General features: G+C 41.9%; 1 protein-coding gene across 2 annotated transcripts in view; it reads right to left on the bottom strand.

Moving 5' to 3' along the window:
* The window catches only part of ALDH1A2 (aldehyde dehydrogenase 1 family member A2), a 94846-nt gene that overhangs the window by 12709 nt on the left and 57765 nt on the right, over positions 1-24372 (bottom strand). For both annotated transcript variants that reach the window (XM_040620594.1, XM_040620595.1), the window contains exon 8: positions 746-848. In XM_040620594.1, coding sequence (XP_040476528.1) covers positions 746-848 — 103 coding nt within the window. The remainder of the gene's footprint in view (positions 1-745; positions 849-24372) is intronic.

Genomic DNA, 24372 nt, shown 5'->3' with positions numbered 1-24372 from the left:
AGCGGTGGAAGGGAAAGCAGCTCTGCCGGGTGGGGTGGAAGAGAAAGAGTGATGGAAAGAGATTTTGAATTTTCATTCTCTGGAAAGCTTTTCAAAATAGAAGACCACACCTATGCAGCATGGCCTAGAGGGCGCCCTGCCTGGAGACAGGGGTTTCCTAGGTGACTGCTCCACACCGTGCCCGCCGTAGGGTCCTACCTGCAAGGCGGAAGCACCTCCCAGCTAGGTCCATTCATACAGAACTGCCCAAAGTGCGTCGTCATTCTGGCTCAAAGTCACGGAAGGGGCAGAGGATGGGGGGACTAAACAGAGGAGGGGTTGTGGGTTTGGGAAAATGTTGGCAGGGCTAGCGCACTAGAATTTTTTTTGAGGATCTGTAAAGCTACCAGAGTTGAGAAGTTTCAGAGTTCTTGAATCTAGGCAGAGAGAGGGTACTTCCGGTGTTGAGAGGCTTAGGCCATTGCTCTTTCCATTCTACAGCACGAAGCAGGCCTTCACCTCTTCCACCCTGCTCTGCAGCGCCCAGCGTCTAAAAAACAAGCTCTGTTCAGCTATCAGCCAGCAAGCGCTCTTCCCCAATACTAAACGAGCTGCCCCTTAGGAGGAAGGGTCCAGGTTCTTCCCCTTGAAGCTGCTTCTTAGCCTCACAGATCTTTTTCTTAGTGTCCTGTCAGAAGCGGAGATATAATAGAGAGCACCGAGGGGCAGTGTACCGGGACATGGGGGGGATCTGTGGTTGACTTACAATCAGCATCAGCGAAAATAATATTGGGACTTTTCCCTCCAAGTTCCAGAGTTACTCGCTTCAAGTTGCTTCTTCCAGCTGCTTCTTGGATAAGCTTTCCAACCTGAAAGAAAGGAAATAGAGGGAGGTTTTGCACACCTTGCAGCTGAGACGGTCAGTGGCCGAAGCCGACTGTGGGCAACGGTGGGAGGCAGTAGGGATGGCTCCTGCAAGGCAAGCCAGCCCCGTGGACGACGCACGAACAGCTCCTGTGGTCAACTTGGCCAACTTGGGTGGGCAAGATACAAGTCTGCTGGGATGCAGTTTAATGTGCTGAAGGGAGCTGGAAGACTGCTTTAATTTCACGATGGAAAGGGCACTGAAAAGGGGTTTAATCTGGAATCTTAATCGTTGAAAGATTTGTCTAAAGGCAACTGGCAATTAAAATGTGACTAGAGGTTTTCCACTACTGTACTGTGGGTTTTAGCTTTGGACTCTGGTCTCAAAAAAAAAAAAAAACACTAATGAATCATCGAACCTTGCATCAGAAACCAGGGATGTACTGTATGGTGACTAACATAATGTAATAAAAAAACATTAAAATAAAAATAAATAAATAAATAAAATCTTAAAAAAAAAAAAAAAGCCAAGTGGCTCCACATAAAAGACATGATGAATGTAAAACTCTTCATGGCTTTACAAAACTGCCAGGTATGACTTTAATCACATGGTTCAAAGAAAATATAGATGGTACACCTTTGCCTCCGTCTGCTTCCATAAGACGATTCCAGACAGCTGAGGATCTGTCCATACGTGTGCAATGCCTATTTACTTAGAAGCCACGCAAACGAGAGGCTGGGCTGGAGATAGCATTTACCCCTGTGTAACCTCGTGATTCTAATAAGACTGAAAGTTTCAAAATGGACACAGGGATGTGCCACCTACAGCCCCCCTTCGAGGAAGAGCACACTGATTGCCTCAGTGAGTAGAAATGCAGCCAACGCCTTCAGAGTCGGCCTCAGATGAGGAGTGTTCCCTTGCCCAAGAGGACACCCCTCCCCCCATGGCCTATCTGCTGGTGGCAGGGGTATGAAGACCATCACTTTCAGCTCACCACAGGACAGCTCCAAAGGACCATCTATGCGCCGCCATGCTGCCTGTTGTTGGCGGAAGCTGCCAGGCTGCCCTGCAATTCGGTTTCCCCTTTGCCCACTCCCCTTCAGCAGGGATCCCCCATAAATCATCTGCATGGCAAACTCCGGCTCAGCCCCTGCTTCCAGAGAACCTGACCTGTAACAGGGTGCTACTCTACCAAGGGGTAAAGGTCACGTTATGGAAAACGCCAAGTCCCCATAGAGCCTATATGGGCAGTTCGCTCTTGTTGAGGAAAAATGAGACTTTTGCCTGGAATCCTACCAAAAATAAAATATTTTAAAAGCCTGGAGAAGAGAAATGCTACATTTCAGCCCCTCCTGCCCCTTGCTGAGATCCTCAGGAGGATTAATAACTCCTCAGGCCGTGTAGTCATGGTTGAGAGAAAAAGCTCTGCAGCCTGGAAGTTTTCTGATTTTATCACTTACCAATTGTTTGACCTTGGGAAATTCATTTAACTTGTCTGCACCTCAGTTCCCTCCTCTGTCAATGGGGCTAAAAAAAGTTATCTACCTCAGAACCCAGTTGTCCTGAGTGAAGGTACTTGGCCCTTAAAACCCAGACTGGTACACAAAGTACCCAACACGGTAACTACACTCAGGCAGGGGAAGCCGGGGCCCCTCTTCTTCCTCATTCAATGCAGAGAAATGGAGCTGATTGTAAAAGGAGCTAGACTTTCCAAAGCAGGTCTCCCCCACATCCCCCAAACTGCCTATGCACATCATTTGCTTCAGGAAAATACTGGGGAAATGCTCTGACTTCCCTCGGTCTTCAATATTACTCATTCACTGGATCAAATGCTTTTATATTTTTGTTATTACTCTCCCTCATGGCAAAGAAAAAATCTAGAAAATATACTTTCATTCTGAGGAAACCTGTAGGGGAAAGATAGTGATGTCTCTGAAAGAGCTAGAATTAAAGTTTCTCAGTTTGCAGGACAACATTAGTTTCCAAGGCATTAAAAAATACTAACACGTGGCCCTAAAGATTACTGGGAGGGCATCCGCCCAGCAGCCAGATGGCCCCTCTCCCGCCTTGCCAGCTTGTCTTGTCTGTCTTCTACCTCAGGGTAAACTCCCTGGGAAGACAGGCTAACAAAGGCCCTGTTCTCAGGCAGACTTGCTCCCTCTCCTTCAGGAAGAAAATACATGTATATGACGGAAAGGAGAATCCGGCCCTCTGTTCTGGCAAGAGAACAGCAGTCACGTGAAAGTTATGACTGAAGCCTGAGATCTCGAGCGAGAGGGGAAACCTGACGCAAGGGCAGCTGGCACAGCAGTGTCGTGGGGAGTCCCCAACCAGGCTATCCCCCCATGCCCCTCTGTTCTCCTAAGGAATTCTTGGGTTCTTGGCGCTCTTTGCCCTGAGGAATTCTTATTAACTGATGGTGACTCATCTTAAAGTCCAGGAAGATAAATAGGCAAGTGCTTTCTCAAAAGAGGCAATCACTGGAATTCATGAACTTATAATTAATTATAATAAAAAACCTTATTATTAATTATAATAAAAAACTGGTTTGTTCTGTGTCCGACATTCACATGTATGAGCTCATCTAAGTCTCTCAAAAGTCCTTCACAGTAGATACTATTTCTTTTTAAAGATGACCAAACTTAAGAGCTGGAAGTCAACGGACGTTACCAGGTTACCGGGCAGGTGGCTGGCAGAGCCTGTCAGGCCCCAGGGAGACGGACACCAGGGCACAAGGGTGGGTCACTCCCCCTATGCCCCTCCCTCCCTCTCCACTTTCTGCCCTTTCTGCCTTCCTTTCTGTATTTACTGAGCCCCGGAAGTGTGCCACACACCACCAAAACCTTGTCCCTGAACTCCAAACTGATTTCAAAGGGAGTAGGAATATCACACCTTTTGTATATAGAAATGACGGTCACACACCATTTCTGCCTTCAGACTGACATTAAGAAACAAGCAAAAGCACAGAGAAATCACAGGTTTCATACACAGTAAGACACTAAATAACTGTTTGGGGTTGGTAAAGGGAGTACTGGCCCGGCTGGCATCACATTTCTGTTAGCCCCACTCCCTGCCACTAGGAATGTTGTCCAGTGATTATTTTCATGGCTACGGTAACTATACAAAAACCTTGCTCAGTCTATGGTCATCAGAGAATACCGAAGAATAATTTTTCCTGTGTCAGTGCTTTGCCAGCCTTTCCTTAGAAACCAAATTTGTGCTAAACATTGCAAGGCAAATCTCAGATGAATAATGCCTTTCCTCTTCATCTTTGGAAGAAGGTCAAGTTGCAGCTCAGCCTCAAGAAACAACTGGATGTGTGAGGCCACAGGAGAGCCAGTCCCATCGGGAGCGGCCCCAGGACAGGACACTGAGAAAGCCCAGTGTTCACTGATCCCCTTCAATTCCACACATGTTCCTGGTTCTCCTACTTTGTGCCAGGTGCAAGGCTGGCCGCCGTCCTGTACCAGGAGGGCACGTGCAGCTGAGAGGACTGCCTTATAAACCTCGCAGGTGCTCAGTAAGTGAAGCTCTGAGGTCCACCTGGAGAAAAACCTAGGTCACATTTCATATTCGAGCTGAGCAGATGGAGTTCGGGTCTGCAGTACTTGGTTGTAAGCCGGAGTCAGGGCACGCTGGTCCTTACGCACAGAACTGGACTTTGGAGAATATACTAGTGCTCACGAATTGTCTCTGTGAATGGACAGAGGTTGAATGACCTCAAACGGCAGGCACTCCTCATGATCACTACCAAGAAGGGGAAAGAGATGATGGAAAGGAGAACGGGTACGACTCCAGAGCAGGAGATCTTAATAGGGCAAAGTAATGTCTAGAAACAAGGAGCTCAAGTGCGAACTGACTCCGCATCTGCTTACCAAATATGACAGGTCCTGTGCAAACTAACCTAAAATACTACTTGTACGAACCCCATACAGAGGTTTCCAGAATTACAATCTGTGGAGTTAGACCATTTCAGAAAGAATGAAATACAGGCACCACACCAAGGCCTGGGGTTAACTGGGCCTCCCAAGACGGGAAAGCGGTGAGTGGCGTTCCTTGGGGAGACGTGCCGCTTGGTTAGAAGGTGGAAGAGCATGGAGAGACCGATGCGGCTGCAAGACGCACAGGCCTTGTGAGGGGTTAAGAGTCAAGTCAGTAGGGATGGATTCATAAAACCAAGCCCTATTCAGATAAAACAGGCACCATCTCCTGTCCTATTGCTGACAACCTGGCTAATTATAAGCATATTCACGTTTAGGGACTGCAGGTGGGCCCACGGGAGTCAGAGACCGAGGTGCTCCAGAGTGTGGCGTGGCTCCCAACTCCTACTGCAGTGTGGGAAAGCCACTCAGGCTCCTTGAACCTCCGTTTCTTCATGTGCGGAAAGAAGGCACAAGCCACGCTATTAATGTCAACAGTACTCAAGTTAGTAGGAAGAGTTTATAAAGACACACAGGGCTCCTGGAGCCCCTGCTCATTCTGAGAGTCTGTCCACAATTCTTTTGCATCCTTCTGGCTTATGGAGCAGAAGGAGCTTTTCATAAAAGTACCCAGCTGCACCGAATGACAGAACCTGATTTTTTTTTTTTTTAAGTTTCCTGCACAGAGCTCATTATGAAAGAGTTAGTGGTAGTGTTCCTGCCATGAGGTTTCTGAACTTTGCATTCCCTGTAGTCAGGGAATCTGTACTCTGTACCCCAGACAGGCACAAGGGTGTGAAGTAGGGGCTCCCCCACATAATGGAACTGGGCTAGTTCTCAGCAGGAATGTTGGCCCAGATCAACTCTGACTCCCATCCTCGTTTTGAATAGGCTTCAAGATTGGTATTAGGAGTGTCACTGGAAGAGCCACAATGGACCAGACCACGTTCATGGCAATGTAGCTGGGGGAGGAGAGGCAATTTGGTGCTTTGCAAGAGAAAGGATTTGTTATACAGGACAAAAACAAAAAAACAAAAAAACACATGAAAGGCCTTCCCATGCGCTCTTTGCTCTTTATTTAAGGAACAAAGCTTCTGAAGTTAGGTAAATTTTTTCTTTTTATTAATTACTGAATTGTCCATATTAGCTTAGGTTCTTTCTCAGAAATATTTTTTTTATTAATTAGTTAATTACACCTTTTAATAAGGGTGGATTCTTTCTCAGAGATATGACACATTTAAAAACAAACAAACGTCTCAGTAAACTCGTTGAAATGCCTGCTTTTTGGAATATATTTTCATTTCTTAAACCTCAAACAGATGGACTCTATGCTTTTTGCCTCCTCTCCTTTCTTATTTTTCACTGTTGTGCTTACTGGCTGACTATGATGGAAACAGGAATGCTGAAAACATGCATAATTCGATATTTCTTGTCTTTCTGAAATATCTAGAAATAAGAGCCCAAATCAATCTGTTCAGATTTCCACCAGAAAGTAAAAGGACCAAGAAGATATTTAAGCAGTTCCCTTAATTTCAGTGCAACAGCAATTTCCAAACTTTGTCAACTTTAGATTACGAAAACCAATATGGCCGCTAACTACCAGCCACACCATCGCACAGCTGTCCCTCCAGCCACACGAAACCACTCGCCTCTCCTGGCACATGCCTCTCTGTCTTTGCACAAGCTGTTTCAACTGCCTGAAATGCCTTTCTTCCCCCTTGTTTCCTGATAAACTCGTTTTTCTAGACCTACTTCTGCCACTTCCTCTGTGAAGCTGGTTTTCCAGACCCACCCTCCCTACAGGTCTGATCCTCTGATTCAAAAAAAACTGTCACCCGTTCTTGTTTAATAGCTATCTTCCAGACCGAATTTGTGAGCAGAGAGACCCTCTGTCTGTCTGTCTGTCTGTCTGTCTGACATACATATGGAAGATCTGTTGGGCAACTGCACCAGAACATGACACCTGCTCGTGATATGAGGGTTTCAGGGAAACCAGTGAGAGACTGGAATACAAGACGCCTATGTCCAAGGTAGTTGTATTTTGCTACAACTGCCAGAATAATCTTGGGCTTCCCTGTACTTATCTTTGGCTTAAATTTCCTCTTTTTAATGAGGGGGATGACTTCACCTACCACTGGCTGCGCAGTTCTTGGGGCGCTTAAAACCTTTTTCTATGTCTGGGCTCCCCCTCCAGAGATTCTGATTGTTTTACTCTGGGTTATTTCAAGAACCTTTAAGGGCATTTCTCCTGCACTTGTATCTCCCCTTGAATCATTCATTTCTTCTCCTTTCTAGTTGTGCAGTGTTGCTGTTTGCTGCACACGTATTCTGCGCTGTTTGTTCTCACAAACATTACTTTATTTCATCTTCAGGCTGTTTCAGTGAGGTGGAATTACCCCCATTTTATAGTTGAAGAAACAAATGTGACTCAGAGAGGTCCAGAAATGACTTGCTGCCGGGCACCGGTGGAGAGGCGGAGTGAGGCCTGGACTCCGAATGCCTGTCCCACTCCCCCGGGTCTTCCTGCCCCACTATAGCTCCTCTCTGCCCTTCCTGCTTCTCTGCTCCAGATGCCCTGCTGGGGATCAGGTCCCCTCTGCTAGGCCAAGAATCCCGACAGCCAAGCACACTATCCACAGCTAACAGGTAAGCCAGATCGGCTGTCTGGTGCACTTAGCTATCCTTTCGTTAACTACACAGGACCCTCCTTCGCTATTTCAGATAACTAAAAAAGGCAAGATTTTGATGTTTTGGTCTGCTTTGATAGGAAGACTCCTGGAGTACTCAAGTCAACGGTACGACCCACCTCCCTTCCCACTCACCGGTGAACTAAATAACGGGCGGGGCATCTTGGGACCTGTTCATTAACATCGTGAGCTCCAAGAGGGACCCACTGCAGAATGAATAAACAATCTCGGCTGGCAACCAGAGGCCACAGTAGACTTTTTCTTATTCTGCAGTACTCAAGTTTTGATTTAAGTGTTAAGAAAAGGAAGGGGCACCTGGGTGGCACAGCGGTTAAGCGCCTGCCTTTGGCTCAGGGCGTGATCCCGGCGTTATGGGATCGAGCCCCACGTCAGGCTCCTCTGCTATGAGCCTGCTTCTTCCTCTCCCACTCCCCCTGCTTGTGTTCCCTCTCTAGCTGGCTGTCTCTATCCTGTCGAATAAATAAATAAAATGTTAAAAAAAAAAAAGGAAAAAAAGAGAATTTAAAACCTGTATATCCAGTGGCTTTGGTACATCAAACAGTATTCAAGTGCTGGATGGCTTACTCGTGGATTCATACATCCTTAGGAAGAGGCCCATTAGCTTTAAAAAAATAAAAAAAGCTAAAACTCTAGCAGGCTGCCTCCCCCACCTACAAAGAGGCGGGGAGGCTACGAGAGAGAGAGAGAGCTGCCCCAATTCCTGCCTCCAGCAGCAGCGAGGGCGACCGCCCCGAGTGACATGACATTCCTCCCACTTAGGAAGTGAGAGGAGAACCCCGGCTGCGTGAATTGGAATCAGTGCTAATACAGCTGTTCGCTACAAACATTTGTTTGGCACGGATCAGTCTGGACTCTCCTGTAGTTTGCTTTGATGGTCTCTCTACTATCTTGTTGACTAATGATGAAATCATGGTTTGTCCATCTAACCGAGTAAAGAAAACACGGCGCCAGCAAAGTGCAAACTGCTTTCCTGTACTTGGTTGAGGATGTTTACTGACTCTGTGTTTATAAGAGCCCTTTAAAACTCACTTATTAAATATTTACATGCATTGCTTATGTATTTAGCTGTAGAAGGAGAAATTAATCCTATCTTTAATCTGAGCAACTGTTTTTCAAAGGCCTTTTGTTAAAGTAAAATGTGAAGCAGCCACGTCAAATAAGCTTCTTGTTACTGCTGCAGACATTCTGTGGTGTCCCCGTGAGTCCCCTCTCCTTAGGGTAATCAGACCAGGGGCCGTGTTCAAATCTGTATTTAAGTGACATGCTCCCTCTGGAAGAATCTATACAATTTCCCAAGGAGCCTACAAAGTTAAATGACAATGGATAGATATAGAAGTAAAAAAACTGATGAGAGCAAGCTGAAAGCAGGTTTGGGAATTATGGGGTCATTTGATTTGCCTGTGAAAATTCTCCACCCACCACCATTCATATGGGTCATTATAAGTTGGCCTTCAGATGCCAGAAATACTTCTCCCTCAGGTCTTTTATTGTCTGTCAATGATATCGGTCCAGAGAAGAAACTAAGAGCTACTCCAGAGGCCACAAGAGTGGTTCCTCTCCAAGTGAACGCAAGCCTCTCCAGAGACAGAGATATTAAATAGAGACTGGGTCAGAAAAAGTCAGTGAAATTTGCTCTATGCACGTGCAATAAGCTAGCTCACTGTTTTGAGTATTCCTAAGAGCAAAACTCTTCACAGGGCCATCTTCCACCTCATTCTCTTTCTCAAATTCTCCCTTCTTTCTCTCTCTCTCTCTCTTTAAAGTCCCTCCATTGAAAATCTGCCTCTTTGAAGATGACGTATTTAGTTTTTAATGTTCTCCCATTAAGATAAAGAATTTCTTATGTTATATTATATAAAGTTACAGTAATAAAAAAAATAGTGTGGTATTGGGGAAGGGAGAGACACACGGATCAGTGGAACAGAACAGTATCTAGAAAAAGACCCATACAAATATGGACAACTGCTGTCTGGGAAAGGCACAAAGTCAATTCAGAAGGAAAAACCTGTCTTTTCAAGAAATAGTGCTGGAACTCTAATTATCAACATTTTTTTTTTAAAAAGGACTTAGTTACTCACCTTACAACACCCACAAAAACTAAACAAAAACAGATCACAGACCTAAATGTTAGACAACTAATATATTTCTAGAAGGAAACATAAGAGAAAATCTTTGTGATGTTAAGTTGGGCAAAAATTCCTTAGGTGTGACACTGAAAGCCTGATCCAGAAAATTAAAAAAATAATGAATCAACAAATTGGATGTCATGAAAATTAAGAACTTCTGCTCTGCAAAAGACACTGTTAAGAGAATGAAAAGATAAGCCACAGACTAGGAGAAAAATACTTGCAAAGCACAATGGACTTGTATCCACAATACACAAAAAATTTCTAAAATTCAACAAAATAAATAAAACAAACACTGATAAAACAGTAAAAAATGGACAAAGATTAAAACACACTTCATTAAAGAAGACACACAGATGACCAACACACAGATGAAAAGATGCTTAACATCACTCATCAGCAGGGAAATGCAAACCAAAGCCACCATGAAATAACACCTCACACCTGTCAGAATGGCTAGAATCAAAAATACTAGAAATAACCAGTGTTGGCAAGGACACGGAGAAAAGGAAACCCTTAGGCACTCTTGGAGGGAATATAAATTGGTGCAACCATTATGAAAAACAGTATGGAGGTTCCTAAAAAAATTAAAGATAGAACTACCATATGATCCAGCAACCCCACGTCTGGGCACTTACCTGAAGAAAACAAAAACATTAATTCGGAAAGATATATCTGCACCCTAATGTTCACTGCAGCATTATTACTATAGCCAAGATATGGAAAAAAACCCCTATGTGTCCATCAATGGATGACTGGATAAAGAAACTGTGGCTATAAGTAAACAATGGAATATTATTCAGCCATAAAAACTACTAAATCTTGCCCTCTGTGACAACATGGATGAACCTCAAGGGCATTATCTTAACTGAAATAAATCAGAGAGAGACAAATACTGTATGAGTATTCTTATATGTGGAATCTAAAATAAATATATTTTGTACATGTGTGTATGTATATATACACATATATACATACAAACATATATATATGCATGCCTATCTAGAGAAATATCAGATATTTATATATATTTACATATATAAAACAAGTTTAAACAAAATATATAATTATATTTTCTATATTTATATTCTATATTCTATATTATATTACTATTTTATTTATATTACTATATTATATTATTATATTGCTATTATATTATTTATATTATATATTATATACGTAATTTATAATTATATATTATATACATAATTTATAATTATATATTATATAACAAAAGTATAATTACAAAATGAAATATATTATGTGTGTGTGTATATATATATATGTGTATATATATATATATATTTTAAACAAGTTCATAGATACAGAGACCAAACTGGTGGTTGCCAGAGACAGGGGGTGGAGAGTGGGAGAAAAGGGTGAATTGTTTTTGTTTTAGTTTAAATAAACTGAAGTCTTAAAATGGGCCTAACATAAAAACAGGATGTATGGGAAACAGCCTGTCTTTCAGGTTCTCCATCTGCAAAGCAGGTGCTTACTCTCTTCCAGGACCACAGCTGTCCATACGCATGCACTCGGTGTTCTGGCTCCTGTGCTTCCAAAACTAACATTACAGGGAGAAGGGCCAGAATCCAAAAGTAAAAAATGTGCAATGGAAACACCACACAGAATCAGCTACCTAGATATAATGCACACACATGCACAGGTGACAGGATCCTAAGAATAGGGGGAAAGACCCTCAACGGATGCACCACAATCTAGAAAATGAACTCACTTTCAATCATGCCACGGGGTATGCTACGTTGATCTATCTCATGATGAGGTGTGGACTTATTATTACCTAATTTCAAACACTGTTAAGGACAATTAATATGTACCATGTCTGATTTCAACTCACAGTCCAGAAGAATCACTTGCAAGGCAGTAACCGGGTAACTGTGTTAACAGGATCTCCCGCAGATGTTGTCTAGTTTAATGCTCACAACCACTTCGTAAAGTAGGTGTCACTCTCTCCGTTTCATAGAAAACAGACTCAGAAAGCGAATGAATAATCAGGTGGAATTTGGCATTAATTATATATTTATGAAATAAATTCGTAGCAAAATGTTTTCAAATGGGCTTTTGTAGTTTTAAAAAGCTTTAAGGTAATGTGTGTAGTAAAAAGTTCCCAAGTGCGCTCTCTCTCTCTCTCTCTCTCTCTATATATATATATATATATATTTTTTTTTAAAAAAACCACTATGTTGAGATAACACTATACCTTTATTAGAATGGCTAACGTTAAAAAGACCAACCATACCAAATGCTGGAGAAGACGTAGGGGAGTAGGAAATCTTATACACTGCTGGGAGGAATGCAAGATGGTACAACCACTTTGGAAAATAGTTTGGCAGTTTCTAATCCTACCATATGATCCAGCCATTCCATTTCTAGGCGTAAAGGAAATACACACACACAACACAGAAGGACAAAGACTTGCACATGAAATGTTTATAGGAACTTTTATTGATAGTAGTTCCAAACCAGGAACAGCCTAAACGTCCACCAACAGGTGAATGGATGAGCAAAATGTGACATATCCATAAACTGGAATATGGCTCAGCATCAAAAAGCAATGAGTTACTGAGATACACAACAAGGATGGATTTCAGAATCACTATGTGAGTAAGAACAGCCAGACAGAAGAGTATCTACAGTGTGTTTCTATTTATATGGAATTCCAAAAAACGCAAACCGTCTGTAATGGCAAAAAGCAGAGCAGTGCCTGGGAATGGGAAGGGAGTGGAGGGAGAGAGGAGAGAGATCACAAAGGGCCAGCAGGAAACTTCCGAGGGCGATGGATGTATTTGCTATCTGAACGTGGTGAGGGATTCACAGGTAGATACATACTTCAAGACATATCAAATTGTATATATATATGTGCAATTTATTGTATATCAATTACACCCCAATAAAACTGTCAAGAAAGATCCATTAAACAATGAAAGTGTTACTTCATTAGAGCAATTATGCCTTACCTCTGCTTGTTGTCCTTTGTGGACTGTTGATGGGGAGATGATATTGAATCTACTTGACTATTTAAAATATGATTTGATGGTTTTAATTAAAGCCAAATGCATTAGTAATAAATCAATTAAATTTTAAGATAATTTGAGCTTGACAGGGACAGAGAAGTGACGAGAAAAAAAAAAACTTTACAGGAAAGCCAAAGGTGGTGAAAAGAAAGAACAGATCAGAGGACAAAAGAAGGAATTATGATTAGAACTAGAAAAAGGGCAACATGTGAGATAACCGGTCTCCGTAAGAATGAAGCACCACACTCAGTAGAGCAGTAGCCCAGTTCTCATCTACCTGCGTGGACGGCAGAACAGAACCACGGCGCTCAGGGCTCACGGGCAGGGAACGGAGAGCAGGGCGCTCTGACAGCAGAAGCAGCATGGGCAAGGTCACGGAACCGAAAGGCATGGCACAGGTGGGGCTTTGCGAGCGGTCTGGGAAGGCTGGAGAAAGGGGAAGGCGCAGGGCCAGGTCATGAACCGACCTGTCTGTGACCTGGAGGAGTCTGGACATCCAGGTAGAGGTGTCCACTCTGCAGTTAGAAAGCAGAAGTCTACAGCTCAGAAAAGAGGCCAATAATTACAGCGAGCTATTTCAAGGAAATATTCTAAGTGACCTACTGTGTTGATTCCCTCATTTATTATTTCATACTGATAAATTAAAAATTAAACGGACAATTAAGTTAGGCCAGGTGAAAAATCTTTTGCACTGATGGTCTTATAGGACGAAGAGTTGGAGCAGGAAATGGTGGTTAATTTCCAAGTTCGGAAACCAATAGTAATGACTGAAATGAACCTTGTACCTTCTTCGCTTAGGGATAGTGCTTTTATGCAGAGAAGGGCAACAAAATTGCTCGTAAGAAGAAAATCTGACCAGCTAAGCCTGGAGCGTAAAATTTTCTATGAATTCATCAGCTGATTCTCTGGGCTCCCTTGAACAGCCTCTGCAGGGGGCACGCGATGATGCCATGAGCTTGCAGCTGTGCTGAGCCCGGAGAACCCTCTGGAGACCAGGCCTGAAACACAGAAGAACTGGCGAAGAGAGGGAGGAGGAAGCTTGTGAAGAACTCGGGTGATCTTAGCCTCCGTGTGCTGGGGAACCCCAAGGTCGTTTGTAAAACAAGAAGTGACTTAAGGGCATCTTTATCAGGGCCTGGCCCACCGTAGGGAGTCCCAGTGTTTACCGGATGAAAGGGGACTCTGTGTTCTAAGATTATCCGAGTCCTCTCTCTTGGGCAGCTGGCAAGCCCGTCTGGGCCCTTCGGGGCTCTGGGGCTGCTCCAGGTTCTGGGGAGCAGGAAGGAGAGAAATGTCATTAGCTACACACAGACTGAGAAGTGACAGAGGTCTTGCTATGGTCCTTGTTCCGGAGGCGTAGCTTATGGAAATGAGAAAAGTCTTAGCACTTTACAGGTGCACTGTGTGAGTGTCTGCTTCTTCAGAGAAATATAATCACTGGGGAACTCTGGCCCTGTGGCAGTGAGCTCCCCTGTAGTCCGTCAGGGTTCTCCCTGATTACCAATACAGTACAGTTCGGTAGTATGTGTGAGGTTTTGGGAAAGTTTGTAAACTTCTAAATAAATACAGCCCTTTTTGCTGTTTCTCTTTGGAGAAATTATGAAGGATGAAGGGAATGCTTTGGACGTGCTTGCTGTGCTAAACTGATTTTGAATTCACTTTTTCCCCTTCTGGTGCTTGGAAGAGATACAATCCCTGGAATGAACTTACAGACAGAGCTGACACTGTGAGTGACAGGTTAGCGAACTCAGAGCTGTAGTTGTTTTCTTCGAAGGGTCTAAGAACATGTTTTGGGGTATGACCCAACCAGTCAAATGCTATATAAACTAGTGATTAAAGTTAGTGAACATAAGAATTACTAGAAAAGCTCATTAAAATGAGAATCCCTGGACCTCATTTCCAGTTGTTCTTAGAGGCTCCTGGGTGGTGCTCAGGAATCTGCATTTAGACAAGCCCCTCCGGCCCCCTCCCCCAATCCTTGCAGGTGAAGGAGTCCTTGAAGAACTACTGGAAAACATGGTAACCACATTACACGTTGCTGCAAAGAAATTCTCCCTCTCTAGGATTCGGTTCTGGCAAACACAGGCTGTGGGAGGGGCCCCGCTCTAGGCCATAGTGGAATCATAGGCAAGTTCCTTAACAAGCACCAAGTGTCCTCTTCTAGCATGCTCTCTAAATCAAGTACCCTATCTCACTCAAAGAAAAAAAAAAAGGATTTAAAATCCGTTTATCCAATGTATGGTGACTGACATAACATAATAAAAAATTATTATAAAAAAATAAAATAAAATAAAATCAGTTTATTCAAGCAAGTACCTGGGCAATCTTTCAAAAAAAGTAAAACAGAGTAGCAAAAACAAACAGAAACACCCCCACATTCATTAGAAGACAAACATATTTGTAAACTATTTATAAAAGCCCTAAAACAAACAAATGGAAGGTAAAACTGCCAGAGGACAGCAGGAATTAGGAGTTATTCACAGGCTGTCTTAGTAGATGAAGAAACAAGAGGTCAGAAAGACTAACTAATTTGCCAAAGGTCACACAGCAGGAGATTTGGGATTTGATCCCAGGTTGGTTGAATCCAGCCCCTTTCTATTCTACCCCACTTTCCCAAGCATAAATTGTTTTATACATTTCATTTAGAAATAAATAGGAAACAGGGGCGCCTGGGTGGCACAGCGGTTAAGCGTCTGCCTTCGGCTCAGGGCGTGATCCCGGCGTTATGGGATCGAGCCCCACATCAGGCTCCTCCGCTAGGAGCCTGCTTCTTCCTCTCCCACTCCCCCTGCTTGTGTTCCCTCTCTCGCTGGCTGTCTCTATCTCTGCCGAATGAATAAATAAAATCTTAAAAAAAAAAAAAAAGAAATAAACAGGAAACAATGACAGCTAATACTTACTGGGACTTTACTAAGAACCAGGCCCTGTCCTAAACACATTACATATATTAGCTTATTATATCTTCAGATCCATGAATTAGATACCTTCGTCCCTTATCGACAGGTAGGCATCCGAAGGCTAGAAGGATAAAATAATCACATGTACTGTGAACAAATTCACCCCACCATAATAGAAGTTGAAATTATGTCTACTTTTCTGATATGGATCTGACATGTCTTATTTAATCTTGATTGCCTTTAGTGTGACTTGAAGACTGTGCTTGGAATTTCTTACTGAAAAAGTGATCTCCTCTGTGGGTTTTTTTTTTAACCTCCCCCCTTGTTTTTTTTTTTTTTTTTTGAAGATTTTATTTATTTATTCGACAGAGATAGAGACAGCCAGCGAGAGAGGGAACACGAGCAGGGGGAGTGGGAGAGGAAGAAGCAGGCTCCTAGCGGAGGAGCCTGATGTGGGGCTCGATCCCATGACGCCGGGATCACGCCTGAGCCGAAGGCAGACGCTTAACCGCTGTGCCCCCCAGGCGCCCCCCCCCACCTTGTTTTTTTAAAGAAGCAAAGTGTGGTGTTGTGACGCAGTGTTCTTTCAAACTTTCATTTAGGAAAAAAGTAGTACCTTATTTTCCTTTAAGAGGCTCTCAGTAAAGGATTGAAAGAAAGTAACTCAAGCTGAATGACATTAAAGCTCTAAAATTCCTAAACTAACCTAAGATTCTATGAGGAGGTCTTTGTTACCATGAGACTGACTGGATTCATTACTAACGGTTTGGCTCACTGATTAACTCTGGTTATAAGGCACTGGATAGCTTTGCAGATAGAGACTAACCCAGCCTCAGTACAGGGGAGAGTAATATAATCTAAGGAGTAGAAAGATGATTTATGAGAAATAGGTATAAGGTAAAGCCTAATATTTTATCTAATTCTGGCACATCTTTGTGTCCTTTGACTATGAAATACTTCCACTAGAATGCTGGGATTCCTGGTTTAGCAGTCACTGAACATCTGCTGTCCAGTGTTGGTTCACTCCAAGTATTTTGGGCATTAAGAAATCAAACACACACCAACTTCTCGGTATGTCTCAGCTGGCGTGATTTAGGTTCTTAGGGCTGGTTTTTTCCCCCATCTCTATAAGGCTTTTCGCTTCCAGAAGAGACTAAGGATACACACTGATTTAGCATAAAATCTATAAGCTCTGCAGCTTCGATGCCAGTTAAAAGTAGAGCTGTCTGAAATGACAGAAAATGAAAACTACCTTTGCTTTTGGGAGGCAAACGGTGAAACCTAATCTCTCATTTTACATCCCAGCAAAACACGCATTGAACTCTTTGAAAATGCTGGTCCTTTACATCAGGCTTGGGAAATGATTCTGAGAACCGAGTGGATTCCAGCATTCGCTGATTCTCTGCCAGTACAACATATTGCTCACAAGGGTCCCCGTGGCTGGAGTTACTGTCCTCCAGGGCCTTGATGCCCATTGGTCCCCATATACCATTTCATTTTCCCCCAAGAGAAGAGGAAGATAGGCCTACATTTCTCCCAGTGTGAATATGAGCAACTGGGGGATTAAGATGGAGAATTATCTTTTTCTTAAATATTGTCATCTTTGAATGAGGTAGTTTTCATTTCAACTTAAATATCTTGATATTTAATGATACTGTGATAGCGTTGTGTGTTGGCAGACGGTAGCTACGCTTGTGCTGAGCATTGCGTAATCATCACTTTCTAGCTCTGAGATTAGGCTTTTTTCCCCTCAGATGCAGTCCTCCCTCCTTTATGGGGCTAACAAATATTTATAATGCATGTTGACTACACATCAGATATTGCTTGAGGTAGTGAGAAGAATGCCTAAGATAGACTCCAAAGAGAATGCCACCCCAAAATCTGCATATATGACCAGCAAGTAAATAAATTTATAACCCTACTGACAGCGATCTATGCAACTTGAGGCAATGAGGACGAGGACAAACTATGATCTACCTGAAATCTTAAGAAAGAAATCAAAGAATAGTATCAAAATTAATCAAAAGAGGCCACAGAGGCTTCTGCTTCTAGGTCATAATGGAGTAAGGGCCCTGGACTTGTCTTCCCACTGTAAACAACCAGAAAAGTATGTGCAACTGCTTCCTTCAAACTGGCCAGCGGGCAGTATGGGACTGTGATCCTAGAGGTAAGAGAAACGAATAAGGGAAGACCTCTTTGCCAAAAGACTTTCTCCACTGCAGCATGGGCTGGGGAGACCAAAGTAGAACAGGGTGGTCTCAGTAAATTGATGAAAATTATTGGAGTTTACAGAGGCTGAGGTGGCTAAAAGGTGAGGGACTTACTACCAGAGGGAGAGAATGAGGTCCAGAAATTGGCAAGGGGGTCCCCCTGAGTCTTTGGCTGAATGCTAAGCGGGGCCTACATAGGGTGAGACTCCACGAGCCTGGATAAAAAACAAAGACCGGGTCATCTGTATGCTGCTAATCCCCGGAGCTCATACAGGGAGGGGAGACCTTTGAGTTTGGACCAACCAGAGTGGAAAGACCTGGTTCAACACCGAGAGCGTGCTGCGGAAGCTCCAGAAGGATCTTAGCAATCTTAGTATATTTTAGTATTTAGTAAAAAATAAACTAGTCCCAACAAAGCTTGAAAGTCAAGGTCAAAAGGGTCAAGCTGTCCTGCAAGTGACTTAACCATGAGTCAAAAACAAACCAACCCAGCACTCTTTAAAGGAAGACAACAAAATCCACGTGGTAACAAGCCTTTCCAAAATTAATGGACATGAAAACAAACAAACAAACAAACAAACTATACATACAATTATACAACAAACAACTATATATGTGTGTATGTATATATATGTATATTTAAAGAAAATAAATAAATATATATATATTTGAAAAAATAATGGTTGAAGTTTTCAAAATTTGATGAAAACTATAAACTTACAGATCCAGCTGTAAATTCATAGATCCAAAAATTTTCAATGAAACTCAATTAGGAAAAAAACAAAGCAAAGAACACTATACCAAAGCACATAAGAATCGAATTAGTGAAAAGAGAATATCTTCAAAGCGTCCAGAGAAAAAAACATTACATGCAGTAAAACAAAAATAATGACTGCTAAGTTCTCATCAGAAACAGTACAAGTCAGGAAACAACAGAATGACGTCTTTATAAAGTAAAATAAAACAAAATAAAAACTGCCAAATCAGAATTCTGTATTCAGAAGAAAGTCATAAAAAAAAAAAGAAAACAAAATAAAGACATTTGCAGACAAAAGCCAAAAGAGTTTGCCACTAACAACCTGCAGTCTAAGAAATGTTTCAAGAAAGACAGTAACACAGGGAAAACGGTATCCGAAAGACACCTGGGTCTACACCAAAAAAAGAAGAGGGCCAGTAATGGCAAGTTTGTGAGTAAATGCAAAATAATTGCTTTCTCACATTAAAATTTTTACATAGATAGTTGACTTACCAAAAAGAATATATAATATACACAGGAGTAAATGACAAGGCAACAGCATAAAGGATGGAAAGGAAAGTGGAAGAATTCTGTTGTACGTCATTATATTACATATGAAGTAACGACACTATTTAATGATAGACTGTGATTGAGATGCATATTGTAATTACTAAAGCTGCCACTTTAAAAAGAGGAAGAGCTAATAACCCAAAATAAAAGTTAAAATGGAGTACTCACTTCAGCCCAAAAGAAGGCAGAAAAGGGAGGAAGGAACAAAAAAACAGATGGGACAAGTAGAAAACAAAAATCAGGATGGGACATTTACACGCAATCACATCAATAATTCTTTAACATTAAATAACAACAAAAACAACAATAAAAAACCAACACGAGAGAGTACATGTTGCATTACTCCATTTATATAAAAGTCTAGCATAAGCAAAAATAGAAAAAGGATCAGTGGTTGCCTGGGGTCAAGGGTATTACCCACAAAAGACATGAAACATCTTCTTAGGGTTTGGAAGTGTTCTGTGTCCTTATCTGGGCAATGACTATGTACGTAATTTTGTGTACATCTGGTATTACGTATTTCATTGAATGTGCATTATACTTCAATGAAATATTTTAAAAAGTTGAAAAAATGGCAAGACAGAGATTTGAACCCAAGCAGCCCAGAAAAAAAGTGCTTATGTTCTTACCGATTCACTACGCCACTTCATTTTTTTTTTAAGATTTTATTTATTTATTTGAGAGAGAGAGCGCGCGCACATAGCAGGGGGTGGGAAGGGGCAGGGGGAGGGAGAAGCAGACTCCCTGCTGAGCAGGGAGCTCAAGCTCAGTGTGGGACTCCATCCCAGGACCCTGGGGTCACGAACTGACCCAGAGGCAGATGCGTAACCGAGCCAGGTGCCCCTCGCTACGCCACTTCTTGTCCAGCCTGAAAGACTGGTCATGCATCAATATAACTTGCCAATACATGACATTGTGACTTCAAAACCCTATGTGACTGACACGTAAACGAAGAGATCTGTGTGGTGCTCCTAGATGAGAAGTCAGTCTTGTACTTCTAGAAAGCCCTCACCCTCAATTTAGTACAGGCAGATAATGTAACACCAATCAAAATTCCAATGCGAGTTTTTGGGAGGAAGGCAAAGTGTTTAGAAAATCAATTTGAAATTTTATCTGAAAGAATGGGCAAGAATAGCTTAAAAGTTTTGAAAAACCAAATAAGAGGGTGTCTTGCCTGCCGTACTGCAACATCTTTTTTTAAAGATTTATTTATTGGAGAGAGAGAGCACACGAATGGGGGGAATGGCAGGGGGAAAGAGAGAGGGGAAGCAGAACTGTCCACTGAGTGGGGAGCCCAAGGTGGGGCTGGATCCCACAACCCTGAGATCATGACCTGAGCTGAAACCAAGAGTCGGACACTAAACCAAGTGAGCCACCCAGAGACCCCTATTGCAACACCTTTTAAAGATGCCCTTCAACAGATGACTGGATTAAGAAGCTGTGGTCCATATATACAATGGAATATTACTCAGCTATCAGAAAGAACGAATTCTCAACATTTGCTGCAACATGGACGGCACTGGAGGAGATAATGCTAAGTGAAATAAGTCAAGCAGAGAAAGACAATTATCATATGATTTCTCTCATCTATGGAACATAAGAACTAGGAAGATCGGTAGGGGAAGAAAGGGATAAAGAAAGGGGGGGTAATCAGAAGGGGGAATGAAGCATGAGAGACTATGGACTCTGAGAAACAAACTGAGGGCTCCAGAGGGGAGGGGGGTGGGGGAATGGGATAGACCGGTGACGGGTAGTAAGGAGGGCACGTATAGCATGGTGCACTGGGTGTTATACGCAACTAATGAGTCATAGAACTTTACATCAGAAACCAGGGATGTACTGTATGGTGACTAACATAGTATAATAAAAAATATTTAAAATAAATAAATAAATAAATACAATCTTAAAAATAAAAGGAAAGAAAAATAAATAAATAAAACTTAGTAATTGAAGCAATCTGATACTAGTGAAAGAACAGACAAATAAAATTGAGAGTCCTAAAACAGAAACATGTATATATGGAAATTTATCATATAAAGTTAATGTATTCGAATTAGCTGCAAAAGGATAGTTTAATAAATGGTGTTCGAGTAACTGAACACTCACTTATAAAAAAAATAAACTTAGCATCACTGGTCATCAGGGAAATACAAATCAAAACTACAGTGAGATACCACCTCACACCAGTCAGAATGGCTAAAATCAACAACATAGAAAACAACAGGTGTTGGTGAGGATGTGGAGAAAGGGGAACCCTCCTGCACTGTTGGTGGAAATACAAACTGTTGCAGCCACTCTGGAAAACAGTATGGAGGTTCCTCAAAATGTTAAAAATAGAACTACACGACAAGCCAGCAATTTCACTCCTAGGGATTTACCCACAGAATACAAAAATACTGATTTGAAGGGATACATGCACCCCGATGTTCATAGCAACATTATCTATAATAGCCAAACTCTGGAAGCAGCCCAAGTGTCCATCAATAGATGAATGGATAAAAAAAGATGTGGTGTATACATATATACAATGGAATAGTACTTAGCCATAAGAAGAATGAAATCTTGCCATTTGCAGTGATGTGGGTGGAGCTAGAGTTTACTATGCTAAGTGAAATGAGTCAGAGAAAGACAAATACCATATGATTTCACTCTTGTATGGAATTTAAGAAACAAAACAAACAAGCAAACGGGGGAGGGGGGGAAAGAGAGAGAGAGGAAAATCAAGAAACAGACTCTTAACTGCAGAGAACAAACGGATGGTCACCAGAGGGGAGGTGGGTAGGGGGCTGGGTGGCATAAGTGATGGGGATGACGGAGGGCACTTGTTGTCATGAGCACAGGGTGATGTGTGGAAGTGCTGAATCACTACATTGTACAACAAGAAACTAATATTACAGTGTATGTTAACTAACTGGAATTTAAATAAAAACTTAAAAATAAATTAGAAATAAACTTAGGTCTCACCTTTCATTACACATGCACATAAATTCAAACCAGATTAAAGACTTAAGAACAAAACTAGGAAGGTACAGAAAGACAATGTTAAGGACCATCTGCATCATCTTAGAGGGGTTTCTTTAAAGATCACGGGAAACCCAGAGGCCATGAAAAGAATGAAAGAAAAGACTACATACAAATTTAAAACTTGTGCATGGCAAACAATTCTATTCTTTAAAAAGTTAAAAAGCAAAGAACGGAGAATATCTGCAAATCCTCCAAGGAACAAAAGATTAACATACTTAATACATAAAGAGACTTTATGAATGAAATCATCACTCTAACGCATTCTTGGTAATAAGCAAATTAAAACATAAACATCCTTTTTATAATTCCACTTCTAAACTGCATCTAGCAGAATGTCTAATATGTATATAAACAAAATTTATCTTAGATCTCTGAAGATTTTCATTTCGGTAGTCTGTGTCATAGGGGGAAAAAGTGAAAAAAAACCTCCCCAAACCCTGAAGTGTACATTAGTGAGGTTTTATCTTTTATTTTTTTTTAAAGAGTTTATTTATTTATTTGACAGAGAGAGCACAAGCAGGGGGAGCAGCAGGCAGAGAGAGAGGGAGAAGCAGAGTCCCCACAGAGCAGGGACCCCAATGCGGGGCTCAATGTGGGGTTCGATCCCAGGACCCTGGGATCACAACCTGAGCCGAAGGCAGAAGCTTAACCGACTGAGCCACCCAGGTGCACACATTAGTAAGGTTTAATTGAACCATGACACACTGATGCAAGAGTATGCTATTCAGCTATGAAAATGAATGAAGGAGATCTGTAAGTACTGACACGTAAGGTGCTAGTATCTCATTTTATATATTACGATCTCATTTTTATTTAAAAAAATATTACACGGTAGAAAGCCCTTAACTGGCTCAATGTGGACCACTGACTGGTTAGTTAACGGATTTACTTATTTTTGAGAGAGAAAGAAAGAGAGCATGCACGCAAGTTGGGGGAGGGCAGAGGGGGAGAGAGAGAGAAAATCTTAAGCAGGCTCCATGCCTAGTGTGGAGCCGGACGCAGGGCTCAATCTCACGACCCTGAGATCATGGCCTGAGCAGAAATCAAGAGTCGAACGCTCAACTGACTGAACCATCCAGGCTCCCCATGACTGGTTAATTTAAAAAAAGGTTAAAGCAGGGAAATAGCCTTAGAGATTTCATTTTAATTTAAAAAATATGAACATTCATTCTCTAGTCTTTGGATATGGAACCAAGGACTTTTCTTTAATTATGGGTTTACCTTTCCTTTCTGATGAAACCCCCTAAAATACTGTTTAAGATTTCTGGTTGCAGTTTCTTTAAAGTGGAGTGAAGACTTAAAAATATTTATAAAGCGAGCCGGGTGCACATTGTGTCTAGGTTTATGTTTTGCCCCAAGTTCTTACAATTGTCTTGCCCACTCCTCGTTGATTGCAGTTTTTAAGGCATCTAGTCCTTAGCAAATCTTTTCAAAGTGCTAGACTTAGTTCAAATAGGAGCTATGATTTCCTTTCACACCCACATTTTGGTTTATAGATTTCATTAAAACTGCAAATTATTATAACAAGTACGACTAGAATAAGAGGTTTGGAAACAAGATTAACTCTTTATAAACCTAACACTCTAGAATCTCTAACTATAAATTAACACTCAGGTTTATTAACCAATCTCTTCTGAAACTTTTTAACATGAGTCCATTTAACCCAGTATCATTAATTGCATCTGCTGATACAGTCAAGCCCTTCCGCCCGCGCCGTCCGGTGTGGGCATGTCTAGCATGTGCGGCCGCAGAGACTCACCAGGGGCTGGTCTGCGTTGACATGCGCTGTAAAGGCAGACTACACGCCGGATTTCAAAGACTTCGTGTTGAGAAGAGAATGCAAAATACTATGACCATGACTTGTTATTTTGACCCTGCGCTGAAATATTATTTTGGCAATACTGGATTAAATAAAATGTATTGTTAAAATTAATGTCACTTGTTTTAAAACGTTTTTAATGTGGCTAATAGCAAATTTTAAATTACAAGTGTTGCTCACGGATTTTCTGTGAGGCAGCACTGTTCTAGATCTGCAAACATCCTTCGTTCAAAGGGGAGGTCATCTGGCAAGTTCTACTTAAAACTATGAATCAGACTCTTTTTTAAAATCATCTCTGTTACCTGAATCCGAGACATGTAGAGTAACATTTCAGGAGAGATCTTTCTAGGCAGACTTGTGACTCTTTATCAAGGGTTAATAAACTGTGGCCCATGAGCCGAATTTGGCCTACTGTCTATTTTAGTATGGCCTGCAAACTAAAAACCATTATTGTGTTTTTAAATGATTGGGGTGGGGGAAGAC

Source organism: Ursus maritimus, unplaced genomic scaffold, assembly GCF_017311325.1.
Source record: "Ursus maritimus isolate PB19 unplaced genomic scaffold, ASM1731132v1 scaffold_35, whole genome shotgun sequence".
Lineage (NCBI taxonomy): Eukaryota > Metazoa > Chordata > Mammalia > Carnivora > Ursidae > Ursus > Ursus maritimus.
This window is presented reverse-complemented; position numbering and strand designations above follow the sequence as displayed.